The sequence below is a fragment of the Canis lupus genome, chromosome 20 (assembly GCF_003254725.2).
Source record: "Canis lupus dingo isolate Sandy chromosome 20, ASM325472v2, whole genome shotgun sequence".
In the NCBI taxonomy this organism is placed as follows: Eukaryota; Metazoa; Chordata; class Mammalia; order Carnivora; family Canidae; genus Canis; species Canis lupus.
In genome coordinates, this window is record NC_064262.1 from 44,326,274 (window position 1) to 44,345,635 (window position 19,362).

Genomic DNA, 19,362 nt, shown 5'->3' on the forward strand with positions numbered 1-19,362 from the left:
TAATACTTGAGGATTAAGTATTCCTTAGGATTGAGGATTGAATCCCCGAGGATTCCTCCCTGAAAACCTACATTTAACCTCTAGGTAGAAGTACATGCAAAGCTCAGTAAACCTCAGCAAACCACAGTGAGGGAAATAGAAAAAGGGATGAAGGACTAGTGTCACCAAGATGCCAACTGTGCACTGGTGCTGCTGGGGGGTCGCAGTTCCTGTGCTTTAAAATTATCCAATAAATCAATGTACTTTCCCATGAGTAGGCTGTGAAGTCCCTCCCACCCTCCAGGTCCTCCCAGATACCTCATTCTGCCGGGACAGAATGTCCTAGAAGGCACAAACAAGATTCCCCTCCACTTGTCTTCTGTTGTGGTTTCCTACCTAAATTGTGCCCTGGCTCCAAGAAGAATGACTGCTTCTAAGATGGGGCAGGAAACATAAACAAGCCGAGAGCACCCTGAGGTGCCAATCAAACCAATGGGAGTGTGACAATGGGAGAGGGAGGTAAATCAAAGAGCTCCCAGGGGCCAAAGCTGGAACACTCTGAGCAACAAGTATAAGATTATAACCCAAGGTATAAAATAACTATCCACAAGTCCACAGTTAGAAATAAAATGATTAGAGGACACCTGGTGGCTCAGCAGTTGAGCGGCTGCCTGCAGCTCAGGGTGTGATCCTGGGATTGGGATCGAGTACCGCATCAGGCTCCCTGCATGGAGCCTGCTTCTCCCTCTACCTGTGTCTCTCTCTCTCTCCCTCTATGTCTCCCATGAATTAAAAAAAGAAAGAAAGAATGAAAGAAAGAAAATGATTAGGAACACCTGGCTGGCTCAGTTGGTGGCAAGTGTGACTCTTGATCTCAGGGTTGCAGGTTTGATCCCCATGCTGGGTGTGGAGATTACTTAAAAATAAAGTCTTAAAAAAATGAAGAAATGATTTGAATACATAAATAAATGGGAAGAGACAATCTCCCAGAAGAATTCCAGATACTTTATGTAGCTTCTTTGCTTTTGAGGAAGGAGTATGTGTGATTCCCTTCCCTTGGGTGTGGGTTGCACATGGTGACTTCCTTCCAAGTAGTCCAGCACAGAAAGGGGAAAGGTAACTTCACAGTGGAGACACTTGACAGATGCCACCTCAGCCAGATGATCAAGGTCAATATCACATGAAGAATCATTCTGATGGCATGTGCTGTGGTTACAGTGTGATGAGCACTTCACCTCTGTGGTTCTCATTAAACTCATCCCCCCAGGACAACCATGAAAAACACCAAACAAATCCCAGTTAGGGGGCATCTTATAAAATACCTGACCAGTCCTCCTCAAAGCTGTCAAGGTCATTGAAAACAAGAAAGTCCAAGAAACTGTCTCAGCCCAGAAGAGCCTAAGGAGATGTGACAATTAGACATCAGGTGAGATTTGGAGACAAGAGAAGAATACTAGGTAAAATTGAGGAAATCTGAATAAACTATAGCCTTTCATTAATAGTAATCAGTATTTGCTCATTAGTTGTGATAAATGTACCAAAGTAATAAGATGTCACTAATAGGGGAAATTAGGTGTGTGGGGTGTAGGGGAACTGTTACCTTTGCCAATTTTTAAAAAAAAATTTTTACCTTTGCCAATTTTTATATAAATCCAAAACTGTTCATAAACCAACAATGAGAAACTAGCATCTGGGGAACTTTTCAAGCTAGCTGCTGGGTTATCAGCTGGTGGGGATGGAGGGAGGGCACAGAGACCGTATCACCCCCACCCCCAGTGAGTACAACTATGGCTCAGCACATCCTCTATGCTATGGATCCCAGGGGATGGCCCCAACATCTGGGCATGCGGATGATGGCACAGCTTTCTTAGGGTTGTGTCAGGGGCATGGGCACCTTCAATGTGGACACATTCTGTGAAAATGCCTTCCTGGGAAAGGATCCAGACCTTTGGTCTCAGCCTCATGTGGCTCTGATCTATGGCCTCACCCTCCCTCCAACTCCTGCTCCAAGTTCCCCAGGAGGCAACAGCCGGTACAGGCTCAAGGCAGGCAGGAGGTGCTCTGCAAAGACTCTCCAGGCTCAGACCTTTCTTCCCTCAGTAGTCTGGCTCCAGGAGCTGCTGCAGGAACTCAGCGTAGACCATTAAGGGGTCTTGGTGTGGTGGATGCAGACAGAAAAAAAGTCACCAAACAGAGCCATGTAGACCTATAAGACCGTGTGACTGCTGTTGACAGAGTAACCAAAACAAGTCATGGGAACATGCTGGCAGAGGGCTGAGACATCTCCACTATGAACTTGTGACTGGATTCCAATGTGACTGGAAAAGGGGTCTTTGCAGATGTAATTGAGGTAGGGATCTCAACATGAGAGCATCCCAGATCATCCCTCCATCCAACATGATCTGATAAGACAGAAAAGGAGACACAGGGGCACCTCGGTGGCTCAGTGGTTGAGCATCTGCCTTTGGCTCAGGTCATGATCCCAGGGTCCTGAGATTAAGTCCCGGATCAGGCTCCCTGCAGGGAGCCTGCTTCTCCCTCTGCCTGTGCCTCTCCCTCTCTCTGCATCTCTCATGAATATATAAATAAAATCTTAAAAAAAGAAAGAAAGAAAGAAAGAAAGAAAGAAAGAAAGAAAGAAAGAAAGAAAGAAAGAAAGAAAGAAAGAGGGAATCCCTGGGTGGCGCAGTGGTTTGGCACCTGCCTTTGGCCCAGGGCGCGATCCTGGAGACCCAGGATCGAATCCCACGTCGGGCTCCCGATGCATGGAGCCTGCTTCTCCCTCTGCCTGTGTCTCTGCCTCTCTCTCTCTCTCTCTGTGTGTGACTATCATAAATAAATAAAAAAAAAATTTAAAAAAAAAAAAAAAAAAAAAGAAAGAAAGAAAGAAAGAAAGAAAGAAAAGAAAAGAAAGGAAAGAAAGGAAGGAAGGAAGGAAGGAAGGAAGGAAGGAAGGAAGGAAGGAAGGAAGGAAGAAAGAAAGAAAGAAAGAAAGAAAGAAAGAAAGAAAGAAAGAAAGAAAGAAAGAGAAAAAGGAGACACAGGAAGGCCATGTGGCTAGAGGCAGAGACTAGGGTGATGTGGCCATATGCCAGGGGGCACCTGGAGTCCCTAGAAGCTGGTAGAGACAAGATCCTGCCCTGGAGCCTTCAGAGATTGCACAGCCACACACACATTAGTTTTGAACTTTTAACTTCCAAATTATGAGAATAAAATTGTGTTGTCTCAAGCCACCAGTCTATGGTGACTTGTTATGGTAGCCACAGGACACTAAGACTGTGAGCCCTTTTATTATTTTTTATTTTTTAAAGATTTTATTTATTTATTCATGAGAGACACAGAGAGAAAGGGAGAGAGAGAAAGAGAGAGAGAGAGAGAGTGAGTGAGTGAGAGAGAGGCAGAGATACAGGCAGAGGGAGAAGCAGGCTCCATGAAGGAAGCGTGATGTGGAACTCGATCCTGGGACCCCAGGATTATGCCCTGGGCCGAAGGCATGCACCAAACCACTGAGCCACCCAGATGTCCCTACGAGCCCTTTAAAAGGAAGAGAATGGGGGCACCCCTGGGTCTACCCAACCCAGGAGACTGGGCAGTCTCAGGCTGCCAGAGGCTTACCAAGATTCAGTGCCTCCTGGCAGCTTCCCAAAGATCACAGGGTGGAGAGGAGATCCTTGCCCTGGGGGAGTAAGGGGAAATATCTAAAAAATTTGTCCCTCAGGCCAAAGGCTAATTTCTCTAAGAAATAAAGAGCCTTTTGCTCTTTCAAATTAGTAAACAAGGGTAGCCTGGGTGGCTCAGCAGTTTAAAGCCTGCCTTTGGCCCAGGGTGTGATCCTAGAGACAGGGGATCAAGTCCCACATCAGGCTCCCTGCATGGAACCTGCTTCTCCCTCTGCCTTTGTCTGTGCCTCTTTCTCTGTGTGTCTCTCATGAATAAATAAAATCTTAAAAAAAAAAAAAAAATCAAATCAGTAAACAAAACAAAACAAAAAAATAACCCAAGACAAACAAACAAACAAATAAAGGCAAAGAAACAGCCAGGTCATCAGGAAACAAATAACTTTAAATATGAAAAAAGGGATCCCTGGGTGGCACAGCGGTTTAGCGCCTGCCTTTGGCCCGGGGCGTGATCCTGGAGACCCGGGATCGAATCCCACGTCAGGCTCCCGGTGCATGGAGCCTGCTTCTCCCTCTGCCTATGTCTCTGCTTCTCTCTCTCTCTGTGTGACTATCATAAATAAATAAAAATTAAAAATAAATAAATAAATAAATAAATAAATAAATAAATAAATAAATATGAAAAAAAAAGAAAAAGGATGATGCTCGACTGTGTTCCTAACAGAGAAAGGCAGGTCCAATGCTCAGTGAAGGGGGCCTGTGCACAAGTACTATGACAGTGCGATGGGGGGTGGGCAAAGAGGGTGGCTGAGGGGTGGCACCTGTCTGCAGGTGGTCTGGCAAACGCCTTGGAATGTGTGCCCCCCCGATAGCATGAGGACTTGTGGGCCAGTAAGGCCACTGCCAGCTGCTGGCCCCAGCAAAGGCCCGGAAAGGAAGCTACTTAGAGAGAGGGGGACAAGAGGGCACGCGTGACTCACAGCCCCACGGGAGAAAGCCACTCGGCCTGTCCCTAATGAGCACACCCCATCTTGACTAAGTGATCAAAGTCAACACCACCAATGACAGGGCCTATAGATAGCTCACCTCCCAGCCATGACATCCCAGGAAGGACATGTTGTCATTTCAGCAGGATTCCTACCAAAGACGCACAGTCTCAAGCTAATCATGAGGAAGCAGTGGACAGGCAGGACACTGAGGCAACACTGCAACAACTGCCCAAGCGGTTCTCAGCACAAGTGTGAAGGTTGTGGATGAGGAGGAAAAGCCCGAGGAACTGTCACTGATCCGGGGAGACTAGGCAGATAGGATGCCTGAGCGCCACATGGAAGCCAAAACGAGAACACTAGGGGAAGCGCTGGGGAGGCCTGAGGCCTGGCTGGAGGTGAGCTCCACGTGGCAGCCGTGCATATTTACTGGCTCACATGACTGTATCCAGTATGGTTCTAACACTGGGGGCGGCTGGACCGAGCATCTGCTGGAACTCTTAGTATTTCTGCCACTTTTCTGTAAGCCTCAAGTTATTTCAAAACAAAAAGCTAAAGAAAAGAATGTCTACGAAAACCACGAGCTTCTGGATGTGCCAGAGGTTTCAGAGAAACACATTTCAGATGTCTGCAGCTGTGGAGGGGCCAGCAGGCTGATCTGGCTCCTCCTTGTCCAATGGGGGCTTCCAAGTCAGGGGCTTAGTGTTTTGGGCTGGGGAATGGCACTGGCAGCTACAGGGGGCCCGTGCAAGGGCTTGGGCCTCCTGGTTTGTGGGAAGACCAGCGCCCTCTTGGCAGGCAGAGCCTGAACCTGGTATCTCTTTGGAAAAGGGTGTTGGAGGTCAGCAGCTGTAGGGTCTCAGGCCGAGGCCTTCACCCAGGGCCCATCAGTGGCTCCACACATGGGCTGGGAATGGAATGAAGGCAGACACTAAACACCATGACACTATGGCAGTTTTATTAAATGCTTTTGCCCCTGCGTTCTTTAATCCAGCCAGCCTTCACTACCGACGTGGGTGTTGCTTTACGGATGGGAAGTCCCCCGCTGGAGACCACTATGGGGATAACCACTGCCACTACCCATTAGGGGTGTCACGGTCGATGTTTCAGCTCTCCGCTTTGCTGATGAGACACAGCAAAACTTGGTCAGACCAAGGGCAGAGGGAACTCCAACCTTGACTCAGGATTCCAAAGTCATGGCCATGGCCCCCAGACCAGCCTCAACACCATTTCATCCTGAATGATTCTTCAAGAATGCCACGTGCCCCTTAAGACTTTGCTTAACCTGAAGGAACAGCAGAACCAGGGGTCTGGATGCACTCACCCCCTGAAGCCAACCTGTAAGGCAGAACACGAACAAGCTATTCATAGAATAGTCACTGAACTAAAGGGACAGCATGGGTTCCTGGGCTGCAATCCAAGGGGCCCAAGTCTCTGTCCCTAGGACGAGTCTGGAAGAGGCAACCAAGGGTCGGCGAGGCATTCCGCAGGGACAGCAGTAGAGTCTGCATCACCAAGGTGCGGCCTTGGGTAAGTACTCCCTGCTGTGGGCTGGCACTGGGCAGAAGGAAGGTATGGGAGGAGGCTTCTGAGGGACCAAGGCCTGGTGCCTAGAGGCCTGAGAACTTCCAGTGTCGAACTTGGAAGATAGCCCTGCTCTGCTGGCTCCCACAAGCCTGGAAAAAGCCAGCAGAAATCATGTCTGGGAGTGGATACGCTGGGCCTTGCATGATTTGAAAAATCTAATATCTTGGACACAACCTAAGAGATAATGAGGCACATAGGCAGGCTGTGCATTTGCAACACATTTTGAAACACGGACACTTGAAAACGTGGATAGAAGGTCTGATTGGGAAGGACTCTGGCTGCCCTACCTTCCAGATGTGGGGCCTCACATGAAATGTTCCTCAGTGCCTCCGAGGCTCTGGTTCCCTGGCAGTAGAGGTGGATTAGGGACAGTGGACAGTGACACATGGTGGTATCTGATAAAACAGAAAAATAAGAAGCAGAGGCTTCTTGACACTTGAGACCCTCAAGTGTCATGGCCCCGCAGATTCAAGAAGGGAGACCATGAAGAAGGAGCCTGGCTGGAGGTGTCAGCCATGTAGGGGGCCTGGGCTGGCCTGGTTGGCGAGACTATTATTACTCCTGTTCTAATACGACTGTTGACAGAACTCCAGGCTTTGTTCCATTGGGCCAGTTATTCCCCCAATCTCCCTTCTCTGCCCCAGAATCCCTGTCCCCTGTGCCCCCAGCCCATTTGTCTGCTGTGCTTTCTCACCACGATCCTGGGGTTTTGTGGTCTGGGGAGGACCTCACTGGTAAGGAGAGCTGAACACACAGACTTCATTCAGGTGAGACTGGCTTGGACCTCTTGGTTAAGGTGAGGTCGGCCTTAAGCAGGTCTGTCCCTCTGTTGAGTGACCCTTTTCCCGACTTCTTTGGAACCAGCACACTGTGAGGGAGTGAGGGGAGTTAAGCTCCCCTCCTGGAGGGGGAGAAGCGAAGTACAAGACTAGGAATTCTTATTCTTACACAAGAACTGTGTTCTCTTCTCCCCCAGCTGATTTACTTCTTCAGTCATTTGTTCAGATCAGTATGACCTTGTGGATGAATCGCTTTATGCTCAGGGTTAAAACAAGATGCTCTGTTACTTATTTGCTGTTCTAATCTTCCAACGCTGGCCACAGGCTGAGATGTCTTCTACCCAATGGAGGTGGAAGGGCAGACTTAATGGGGGAGTGGCAGGAAGGGTAGTGGGAGGACTGACACCATGCAGGTGACAAAGGGTAGTTCAAAAGATCCCAGCAGCTGCAGCAGCTGGATAACATGTGCTTCAGGGACAGATGTTAATATGTGCCTGTGGGCTCCAAGTCTGACTCAGTAGATGCAGAGTTGAGGCAGGTGGTGCAGGGCAGGGTGCTAACTCCTGTCTGAGGTCCAGCTTTTCTGTTCATCACCCTGGTCCTTGCTGCTTCCATGTCTTCTCTCCACCCCACTTGCTCACTGTGCTGCTCTGGCTTGTGTCACTGCCCAGCCCTCCAACAGGCACTCTTGGTTACCTGGTGGCTGGGCAGTGGGCATCGAAGGGAATTCATTCCTTTGCTCCCAGTAAGAGGAGCATAGACAAGTTGGAATGGTGCTACTGGCCAGGGCCAGGGCTTGACTAGGTTGGGAGCCTGTGAGTGGGGGCTGAAGGTTCTAGTCCTCTTGTCCTGCCACTTGGAGAGATGGATGGTCTTAGAAAGGGAGCCTTAAGGACATTCCTGCTCTGGTCCAATATTTACACCTCTCTGGGTGTCTGCTTAACTATGTCCCTGCTGAGTACACACTCTGGGGAGGGGGCACCGTGGTGGGCAGGGGAGATGGAGCAGGGGGCATGGGCAGATGACCCACAGGGATGCTGGTAAATGGGACTCTGTGCTAGGAGATGCGGGACAGGGCAGCGTCTGTCTTGGGGTCTGGGAAGGCTTCCTGAGGAATGCACAGGGTGGGAGTTGTGGGAAGGAGCACCCTGGGTAGCCAGAGCAGTAAAGAGGACCCCCAAGGCTGGGGCCAGCTCAGGCTGATGAGGGAAATGAAAGCAGGCTGAGTGCATGAGGGCCATTGAAGGCTCTGCTAGTGGGAGAGCACAAAACACCCCCACCCCGTAACACCCCTGTTGATTCTTCCACCTTTGGACACCAGCCAGGATGATCCCCACATGCTTCCCCCAGTGCCTGTCCTCGGTATTTGGGATCCTGAGGCTGAATTTGGGAACTCTGCACACCTGCATGGTGGTACGCTACATCTCACAGTGATGTCGAGCACCCTCTGTGGACACGACCCAGACAGCCACCCACAGGAGAACAAGGTCTTGTGGGTGGTACAGTCATACAATCGGGAACCACACAACAACAGAGAAGGATAAACTGCTGCCACATGCTACAACAGGGACAAATATCAGACGTAATGGTGAAGAAAGAGAAGTGAATGTAGAAGACTGTGCTGAATAAATCCAGGTAAAATCCAAGCACAGTAACACAAAGTGGTCTACAGTGGAATGTTACTGAGCTTTAAAGAGGAAAAAGATTCTGACACATGCTACACCGTGGATGGACCTCGAGGACATCATGCTAGGCAAAATACACAAGTCACAAAAGGACAAATATTTAATTTCATTTATATGAGATCTCTAGAGTCCTCAAATTCACAGAGACAAAAACTAGAACGGCAGGTGCCAGGGGTGAGGGAGGGGAATGGGGAGTTAGTGTTTAATGGGGACAGAGTTTTAGTTTGGGAAGATGGCAAAGTTCTGGAGAGGGATGGTGGTGATGGTTGCACACCAATGAGGATGCACTTAACGTCAATGAGTTATACACAAAGCAAAGCTGAAGACAGTACATTTTGCATTATATATATATTTTATCACAATTTTTAAAAAATCCAGCACAGGCAAAAAAGTATCAGTGGTGATAAAGATCAGAATGGGGTTAGCTTTGGGAGACAGGACAGGGGAGGGTCACAGAGGGGCCAGCTGGGGCTTGAAATGCTCTGTATCTCGATCAGGTTTCACATGGGAACACACATGTAAAAATTCCTTGGGCTGTACACAGAGGTTACTCACTTTACCTTAAGAAAGTCATACTACAACAAAAAGGTATCCAGCCTCTCCTAGGCCAACTGACCCTGAGCACTGTGTTCTTAACTACCAGGGGACTCTAATGGCACCAGAGGAATGACATGCACTGCTCACTATTGCTCACCTTCCTCCTCACCTGTGAAGCATACCTGCTGATGATTTTGGCAATGACCAGAAGTCCAGAGGAGATGTCTAAGCCCCTAGAAGGAAAGCCACATGTGCGGTGGATATCTGGCCCCTTCTGGAGAACACACTAGGCAGCCACCCACTTTGCCTCTGTCAATGTGGAGAAGGTGGGGGCTGACCCTTCCCTTGACCCCAGAGTGACCTGGGTGATCCTGAGTTAGGAGCACCACACACAAAGAGTGGGATTTTTGAGGGAGCCACTGAGCCAGTAGAAGAAGTTCTCTTTCTCTCAGGAGGGCAAACAGGCAGTTGACACAGAGCCAAGGCCAGGGAGGGAGGCAGATTGATGTTTGCTGACTTGGGGTGTCCTGGGGCCCAGTGGTGCTAGAAAAAACTGGGAGCTGCCAAAGAACCTGGAGGGTACTGGAAGCACTTAGACTTTTCCACCCTGGAGCCCACAAAGCTCCCCTTCCAGTTCAGCCAGTTTGGAATGGGTTTCTGTCCTCTGCCCCTTCCAGAGCCCTGACCTGTGTGTTTTCCGTACACCCTCCCAGTCCTGTGCTGCATTTCCAACCATGGACAATGGCCCCAGTGCGCCCAGCCCCAGTGTGTTCTCTAGAGGTATCTTTAACAAGTACCCACAAACTGGGATTCAGGTGCCAGTCATCTCCAGCAGCAGACTCAGAATGAGGGGTCAGATGCAGCAGAGCCACCACACACCCCAGTGCCCCCCTCTGCCCACCGCCATGCTACAGCCAGGCAGCATTCACAGACCAGCCTCAGTTAACAAAGATTCATTTTTTCATACCATATTTCTATTCAGGCAATCTTTCCACTCATCAAAGAACAAAACAGGGACACCTGGGTGGCTCAGCGGTTGAGCGTCTGCCTTTGGCTCAGGGTGTGATCCCGGAATCCGGGATCAGGTCCCACATTGGGCTTCCTGCGAGGAGCCTGCTTCTCCCTCTGCCTGTGTCTCTGCCTCTCTCATGAATGAATAAATAAATCTTAAAAAAAAAAAAAAAAGCAAAGCAGGATGGTGGGCAATTCAGCAGTCTAATATGCTGAACAGCACTGTGTGGGAAACGTGAACCTAGGGTTCTGGGATCTTAGGTAAGGCCCAGTCTATGACCCCATGCTGTGGCAGCTCCACTTGATGAATACACACACACACACACACACACACACACACACACTCACACACCTGACTCTCTCAGCAGCTCCCTGACCAGGGCCACCATTCATGTTGGTGAGTGCCTACGTGCCCCACCCCGCGGGATGAAGGAAATATTTACACAAATAGGGGGGCAGTTTCTCAGTGGATGGAGCTTACAAGCAGCCATGGCACAGATCCTGTAATCTTTTGGTAAACGGGAGCCAATTAACATCCTATCTGCCTGTTGATAAAGGCTGTTTTCTTTTCCAGTTAATGAGCATTAACTTCTGCCTAAGAGAGCGGTAGCATCTTACATAATGGCTGTTCCCTGTTAACCCAGACCCGAGCAGCTGCTGTGCATCTCTCCTGGCTGCATTCCCTTCTCCTTGTGCCTTTTAGACAAATTGGTCTCTGCAACCTTGTGCTGCAGTCTCTATGGGTCAGACACTCAGGCACCCACATCCTGAAAGATACAGAATATCCTACTGTCAATTGCTTGCAACACAGGGCTGCTGACCCCTGCTACAATCTGCACTTGATTGACCCACAACAAACCAAGGCACTCAATGGTACTCACACCCCTTTGATAAGAGGGTGCACTTGTGTAAAGCTTTCATCCCAAAAGTCTTGTGTTTTCACCAAGTAGAGCCTAGTACAATGCTTATATCTACTCAATTATTTACTGGATGAGGTAATTAATTTTTGGACATACTAAGTTTTGCTTTGGCTTTGGTCTCCCCACCCTGTGCCTCACAAATGCCTCCCAGCCTTCAAAGCCCTTCCTAAATGTCTTGGCATCACCTCCCAAAACTTACCTGCTCTGCCCTACATTGAGCACAAGGGGCGCCACTTTCCCCTAGCTTGCTATGCTGGACTGGGGGTCCATGGAAGGCAGTGGCCTGGGCTATGCTCAGGGTCCTTCTTTAGCAAGCAGTCAGAGAGGCACGCACCTGTCAATAGGTGCTTTTGCTATCTGTCTTCCTGCCCTGTGGGCACCCTTCATGTAGCAGCAGAAACGTATCTCTTCTATCCTGTCTGCTTCATTCCTCAAGTAAGAGCATATGCTGGTGTTATGGGAAGATAGGGTCCAGCATGTGACCTTGGCCATGTTACTAAAACTCCCCAGGCCTCAGTTTCCATCCATCCCCATCTTCTCAGGGTGGTGCTGCTCAAGTGGGTCATGAGGGTTGCTAAGTACCATTCTGCCTTACAATAAGGAGTGAGCTGGAGCTGTGATGGAGCCCATCTCACACCACCTGGCCCTACTGAGCAGGCCACCCCAGATCCTAGATCCCACCATTCAACCTGCATCCCCCATGCCAGGACCTCTAAAAGAGCTAAGCATTGATCCTGGGTGTCCAGCACCTTCCCCAGCCCCCCCTTTCTCCAGGTTTGTCTCCCCACAGTGTTAAGCAGAAGCTGGATGGCAGTGCCCTGCTGCCCACTACATGACAATGGTTTGGGGAGCACATGCTCCTGCCAAGTGCTCTTCCGTGTCACTGCCTGGCATGATGGGTGGTAAGCCTCTGACTCTGACTTTCAGGACTAGCCAACACCTGGCTTGGACCCAGGTGCTCCAAGCCAAAGGGGCTGCTCACAGCCCCCAAACCTAGCCCTCTTTCAAGGCCTGGCTCCTACATACCCCCTTGCCAGCCCAAGGCTAGACTAGTCACTGGCTAAGCCCTCAAGTAATGAGTCCTGTCTGCCCTCTATGCTGGAAGCCAGGCCCACCACCCTGCTACCTCCCCTCTTCTGGGTATAGGGGCCTGCCCACAGCAGGGGAGGGGCAGGGTCTAGCATCTTCCTCCAGCTCTGAGCTGCCACACCAGGGGTTTCTAGGAATGCCTGTTCTAGAATTGTCAGGACACTTGCACAGGGATTCCTGAGCTCCTCCTCAGGCTTAAGTTGGGGCTATCACAGTGGGGCCTGGGAGTCTGCCATTTAGGGTGAGGACAAATACTGCAGACTGGGTGGGGCTTCAGTCAGCATGGCTAATTAATCAATACTTAATTGAAACATATACATTCTCTTTTTCCACTCATCCCAAGGTAAAGGCATGTGATCTGGAGATGGAATAACAGTGATGACATCTGCTGGGAGTACTTCATGGGCACATGTCATCAGGGAAGGCTTGCAATTGGTCACAAGATAGATAGGTCTCCTGTGCTGGGGAAGCCCAGGCTGCTAGGGGCTCTGAGCTCAGGCATGGTGACTGTACCTTTCTGGAAGCAGCCTCGAGGTGAGGTCCCACTTGTGCCTGTCACGGGCTCCATGGACCAGGTCCCTCAATCCCCTCTCAAGTTCTGTGCCTTGGGTCCCATAGTATCTACGCTTGCTTGTTCCCTTTGCTCACAATGCTTTGCCATCTAGCTAACTCCTTACTGGCTTTCAGACCTCCGAGAATTTTCCTCTCCCTGAGTTAGCACCCCAGTCCTCTGTTAGAACTGATCAATTACAGAGCCCTAATCACTTGGTGAGAACAGATCCACATTTGTGTCCCCTACCCTTTGAAGCCCCAGTGTTTCTGCCTCCTCTGCACCTGTCCTTGTCCCACAGGTATTTACAGATTGTAGAACAATGGTCTGGTCAGGCTTCAAGTTTGTTTCAATCCTGGAGGCCAGGCTACGTGGAGGCCCTTCAGTATGGCTTAGACGCCCATGTCTCATAGCAGAAAGCATGAGTGCCACCTGTGACTTGCTTAAAGGACAGGGGTCTGGATTCGGGCTGACTTAGGTCCATCTTGCTACCCTTATGTTCTCCCCTTGGTGACCCTTCTGTAAACTGGGATGATCTAAGACCAAGCTCACAGTGCAGTAAGCACACATCAAGGGCTGGCAAAGAGCAAAACATACATACATGTTCACTTGCCTAGGTCCTTGCTAGCTTTTGGCAGATGCCTCTACCTTCCAACAGGAAGATAGGTGAGTGAGGAGCTGTGTGTTCCAACCCTACCAGCCCCTGTTTTGCCTGAAACAGAAGAGACAGCTAGACAAGAACTTTAGGATAACATCCCGACAGAAATTCTGGCTTCGCAGATGTGGGTGTTAAATGGTGTTCCCCTAAAGTTCATGCCCATCCAGAACCTCAGAAGGTCACCATATTTGAAAATAGGACCTCTGCATGTGAAATGAGTTAAGGATACTGAGATGAGATCACACTGAATTTATGACAGGCCCTAAATCCAATGATGGGTGTCCTTGTAAGAAGAAAAACAGGGAAGAAGACTGTGTGAAGATGGAGGCAGAGATTGGGATGATGTGGCTGCAAGCCAAAACCCCCAAGGACTGCCAACAGCTACCAAGCCAGGAGAGAGGTCTGGTAAGATTCTCCCTCAGGTCCCCCAGTAGGAACTGACCCTGCAGTCTTACTCTGTTTGGGCTGGTGGCGGAAGACCGTAGACTGAGTGGCCTATAGACAACAGAAATGTATGTCTCACAGTTCTGGAGGCTGGAAAGTCCACCGTCAAGGTGCCAGCAGACTGGGTGTCTGGTGAGAGCACTCTTCCTGGTTCACAGATGGCTTCTTGCCATGCTTCACAAAGCAAAAGGGGCAAGGGCCTCTTTTATAAGGGCATTAATCCCATTCAGGAGGGCTCCGCCCTCACGACCTAAAGCCCACATCCTGATGCCATCATGTTGGGGATTAGTTTTCAACGTATAAATTTTACGGAGACAGAAACATTCCATCTGTAGCCAACACCTTAATTTTGATCTTCTGACCTCCACCAACTATGACAGAATAGCTTTCTCTTGTCTCAAGCTACTCAGCTTGTGGTAATTTGTTACAGCGGCCCCAGGACGCTAACATGACAGGAGTCCAAGACCAAAGCTCCGGGTACCGGCTGGTGACCTGGCCATGGCCCTGAGGTCACTGCCCCCCTCCCTAGAACTCTCAGGCCACCCTATTGACACAGCTCTGACAGAAACTCTGGCTTCTGGGCAGCCCCGGTGGCCTAGTGGTTTAGCGCCACCTTCAGCCCAGGGCCTGATCCTGGAGACCTGGGATCGAGACCCACGTCGGGCTCCTGGCATGGAGCCTGCTTGTGTCTCTGCCTCTCTGTGTCTCTCATAAATAAATAAATAAAATCTTAAAAAAAAAAAAAAAAAAAAAAACACCTGGCTTCTGTTGACCTTTGTTGAGACCCTAGAATCCAAGAACTCAGCTGCAGCAAAAGGTACTCAGTGGAGAAAACAAACGTTGACAAACATATTTTAAAAATAGCACAGGGCAGACCAGGTGGCTCAGCGGTTTAGTGCTGCCTTCGGCCCAGGGCGTGATCCTGGAGACCCGGGATCGAGTCCCACGTCCAGCTTCCTGCATGGAGCCTGCTTCTCCCTCTGCCTGTGTCTCTGCCTCTCTCTCTCTCTCTCTCTCTCTCTCTCTCTCATGAATAAATAAAATCTTTAAAAAAATAGCACAGTGACCAGAGGGGGCCACTGGGGCCATGTTCTACTTCTTCAGCTGAATGTTAGCTTTGTTATCCTTTACACTTCCTTTTCACAGGCACATTGTATACTTTTTTTTAGGTGTTTATTTTATTTTTTTATTTATTTATGATAGTCACAGAGAGAGACAGAGAGAGAGAGGCAGAGACATAGGCAGAGGGAGAAGCAGGCTCCATGTAGGGAGCCCGATGTGGGATTCGATCCCGGGTCTCCAGGATCGCGCCCTGGGCCAAAGGCAGGCGCTAAACCGCTGCGCCACCCAGGGATCCCTACTTTTTCATAAGTATTTCACATTTCAAATAAAACAATATAGTGCATTTTTAATAAAGCTGGTTTACAAAACCCAATCAAGCTAATAGTTCTGATCATCTCAGTATTCCTCTAGTGTCTAATTGCCAAAACAGAAGACTACAAGCAGGACAACAGGTGGGAAAAGGCCTGACCTCAGTCTGATGATGCCCTCCACCTGGCACCGACAGCTGACAAGAGAATCTCAAGACAGCTTCCCCAAAAGATTTAACATCTGACTTCTCTCAATCTCATCTGATAGCGAAGTTTTTTGTTTGTTTGTTTTTTTCTGGATCCAAGTGGAAAAACAATAATTTAGTAACAGCCAACATCTTAAGACCTCCCCTCTCAGGACTGTGGCCAATGCCCATGTCTCTCTCTTGCAAGGATACTGCCGCCCAAATCCAAGGTTTCCTCCAGAGCTCCACAGAGGTGGGACTCAAATATTTCTTGGACTGAACTTCAGTCCAACTGTTGAAGAGAAACAGAAATACAATGTTTAATCATCACCGCATGGGCCAGAGCACCGAAGAGATGGATAGGAAGCCCAGAAGTGGTGTTCAAAAGGATCTCTCCCGCTGCGCTTTATCTATCAGATTGGAGAAGCCAGAACACTTAATAGTAACTGTGCTGGCCATGGGAAGAGGAAGTAAGCATTCCAGTTTCACAGCTGAGAGACGAGTGATGGCAGTACAACCTCCCTGGAGGAACATTAACCATTTAAATGGACATGCCGTTTGGCCTGGGCACTCCTAGGAAGCTCCCCGAAGACCAGGAGGTTTCAAAGTGTCTGTGCTGGAGCCTTACATTCATTGCATATTTGCTCATGGATAGTTCCATCTATTCATTTCAGTTATTTTTTTAAAGATTTTATTTACTTATTCATGAGAGACACAAGGAGAGAGAAGAGAGAGAGAGGCAGAAGGAGAAGCAGGCTCCACACAGGAAGCCCGATGTGGGACTTGATCCCAGGACTCCAGGATCATGCCCTGGGCCGAAGACAGGCACTAAACTGCTGAGCCACCCAGGGATCCCTCATTTCAGCTATCTGTATGTATGAGGGACAACTTAAACAGTCATTGGTAAAGGACTGGCTATAAAACTGGCACACTCATTTGATAAAAACCTCACGTAAATTTATCGTTTTTTTTTAAACTTTTTATTGTATTTTATTTATTCATGAAAGACACACACACACACACACACACACACACACACAGAAGCAGAGACATAGGCAGAGGGGGAAGCAGGCTTCCTGCAGGAGCCCGATGTGGGACTCGATCCCAGAACTCAAGAATCATGCCCTGAGTCAAAGGCAGCCACTCAAATGCTGAGCCACCCAGGTCTCCCTATCAGGGGTTTAAAAGAGGTGGGGGATATACATTCCTCCTCCTGAGCCATAGACTATCTCTGGAAGGAAACATAGACATTCCTCCTCCTGAGCCATAGACTATCTCTGGAAGGAAACAGGGCAAGTTAACAATGGACACTTCCAGAAGGGTATAGGATACAAACCTGCTTGGCTTTCACTGTATGCCCTTTAGTACATTTTTTTGTTTTTTTACTATGTACATCAATTGCCTTGTCAAAGTTGAGATATTTGCATATGTCTATATATGAAACATATGTACATCTGTATATATAAAATGTGTGTATACGTATACACACACATAAACATACATTTTTTTAAATGACTCCTTTTGAATTTGAACAGAAAGCTCCAATGGCTTCAGTTTCTATAGGAGAAGGTGAAGGTGACAGGACCCTCTGGCATGTTAGGGCACCATCTTTGCTGAGAGAGAGGGGGGCGGGGGGGGGGCGGCGCGGGTAAGAGGTGCTGTGCAAACCTTACAGGAAAGGACACCACGTTATTACTTTTCAACAACAAAGCTACTGTCTCCTATGCTGCATGCCTACAAATCACACTCCAGGGAACTTACAAAGTTCCAGAAAAATCATCATTCCCCGCACTCCACCAGGCTCCAGTTTTACAGTTTGGCTCTAAGTGGCTGCTGTAATATTAGCTCTCCTCACTCTGAAGAGTGTTTCCTTACTCTCTAGGTTTATCGGCTTTAAGGGCCCAAGGAGTTCTTAAGGGCCAGCAAGGGGCTTCAGTATGCAAGAGCTGGGGCCGGCAACTCCCTCCCAAATGGCTCAGCCGCTGGAGGCACCCCAGGTGTTGAAGTCCCGCTCCTGCACTGTCTCCGCCCCCACCCAGGCCCAGGACACAGAGACACGTGCTACAGCAAAGATAGGGGCCGCCCCTTCCAACTCAGTCTTTCCGGACTCAAAGTCATGACTCCTGAGGAACAGCTGCAGGGAAGGTGGGGGTCCCCTCCTCTGCCAACCCTTCAGAGATAAGCACAACAGATGGGCAAAAATGGGGAAGGTCTACAGGAAGAGGTCAGCAAGGCTCAGGGAGGGATGGGCTCTGCCTCCTTAATTCAAGTCTCTTTAGGTTTGTTGCTGGTAAAGTGGAGATAATTCTGGTTTTGCCTGGCCAAAGGGATTATTGAAAGCCTGGAAATCACTTTACAGATTGGCATAAATGAAAAGATAACATCTGGGGGGGGCTTTTCTTTTGGGTGGGGGAGGGTGCAGTGATCCTGAGATAGCTAGGTTTGGGTGAATGCTGGAGGGCCTGCGGGGGGATGGGGGGAGTGGGAGAGTCAAGGATTATAGACAGGGGCACAAACATAGGTGCATATGCAGGAAAGTACAGGTGGGTGCACAGACCGGGGTTGTGTGATGGAGAAAGGGCCTGTAAAAGCACATGGCAGATGGAGAGGTGGGGGAGAGTGCCTGAGGGCCCTGACCCAAGTGGCTGAATGGAGGAAGCAAGTGAGAGGGACACAGATCTGAATGTGAGCAAAATCAGTGAGGGGATATGACCTGGCCAGGTGTGAATGGGGGGCCATGACATCGGGATCACAGGCTCAGGCATGGGTGGAGGGGGTGTAGGCCCAGTTGCAGAGGTGGTGGTGCATGGATCTGGGTGTGGAGGTGTCAAGAGGAACGATCTTAGATGATGGGGGGGGGGGGGAGTTGTCCATGAATGCAGAGGGGTGGCAGGTGTGTGAGGGAGAATATCAGTGGGGACACGGACTCAAGTGCGTGTGGGTGTGAAGACCCAACTGTACCTAGCGCCCGGAGACACGGCTTCAGAGGAGTGGGGGGATGTCAGTGAGGTGGACAGACTCAGGTGTTTTGGGTGGGAGAGGCTGTCAACAAGAAGAGACGTGGTGTCAGGTGTGCGAGGGCTGACCGTGAAGGTTCAGATCCTGCGGGGAGGGACCTCAAGGAGCATCGGACACGGGGTGTGTGTGTGTGGGGGGGTGGCTTTCACCTCTCCCTACCCCTGCGACGCTGCTGTCACGTCCTGCCTCGGCAGCCCCCGCCCCAGGACCGATGACAAGACCGTGCCTCGCCCGGGCTCGGCCCGAGGGACGCGGGCCCCCGGACGTCTGCGCCACCCCGCGCCCTCTGCTCCCCCTCACCGGCTGGGACGCGTCGCCTTCACCACCGCCGCCGCCGCCGCCGCCTCCGGCCACCACTGCCCCGCCTCGCGCACCCCCAGCGCGCGCCGCGGGAGGGGTACACGCCACACTCCGATTGGTTGCACGCTGGCCAATCGACGTCGGGAACGAAAGGGATTGGTTGGTATGAAACAGACGAGCACCTCCTACAGCCAATCACTGAGGGGCAGAGGCGGGCTATTGGGTGATGGTTTAGGTCCCAGAGGTGGTCCCGCAGGGTGCGAGGTGCTGGGAGGTGAGGGCCTGGAGCTAGGCGAGAATTGGAGCTCTGGCAGAAGACGAGCAGCCCTGCCGACCAATCCCTGGGGGGCAAGGGCGGGGCTCCGAAGTGGCAGGCGCGGCTGGAGGGACAAGAACGGAGGGCGTAGCCGGGAGGGCGATGAGGATTGGCTGCAAAGCTGAAGACTGGCAGGCCCTGCGGCCTGTCGCGGGGGCCGTGGGCGGTGTGCCCCAGGCAGGGCTGGAGAGCGCAAGGTGCAGAGTTTGGCCGGGAGCGCGGGGGCCCCAGGCGGCCTCAGACGCCCCGGGCGGGGTTCCCTGAGGCTGTGTCGAAGAGGCCGGGCTTCGGACCGCGCCGCGCAGAAGCAGGACCTCCAACTCTGGCTGTG

At 50.4% G+C, this 19,362-nt stretch overlaps 1 protein-coding gene across 9 annotated transcripts in view; it reads right to left on the minus strand.

The window, feature by feature from the left end:
- The window catches only part of SLC25A42 (solute carrier family 25 member 42), a 34,305-nt gene extending 15,232 nt beyond the window's left edge, over positions 1-19,073 (minus strand). Inside the window, exons 1-2 of one of the 9 annotated variants that reach the window (XM_049098080.1) lie at positions 6,457-6,564; positions 3,595-3,655 (exon numbers count right to left, since the gene is read on the minus strand). In XM_049098080.1, the coding sequence (XP_048954037.1) occupies positions 3,595-3,655; positions 6,457-6,556 (161 nt within the window). In that variant the 5' untranslated portion in view covers positions 6,557-6,564. Of the gene's footprint in view, positions 1-1,301; positions 1,378-3,594; positions 3,656-6,456; positions 6,565-9,327; positions 9,404-18,715 lie in introns of those variants that run through there. The other 8 variants (XM_025458154.3, XM_025458152.3, XM_035702530.2 and 5 more) reach the window with 8 other exon arrangements.
- Positions 19,074-19,362: the final 289 nt, after the last annotated feature.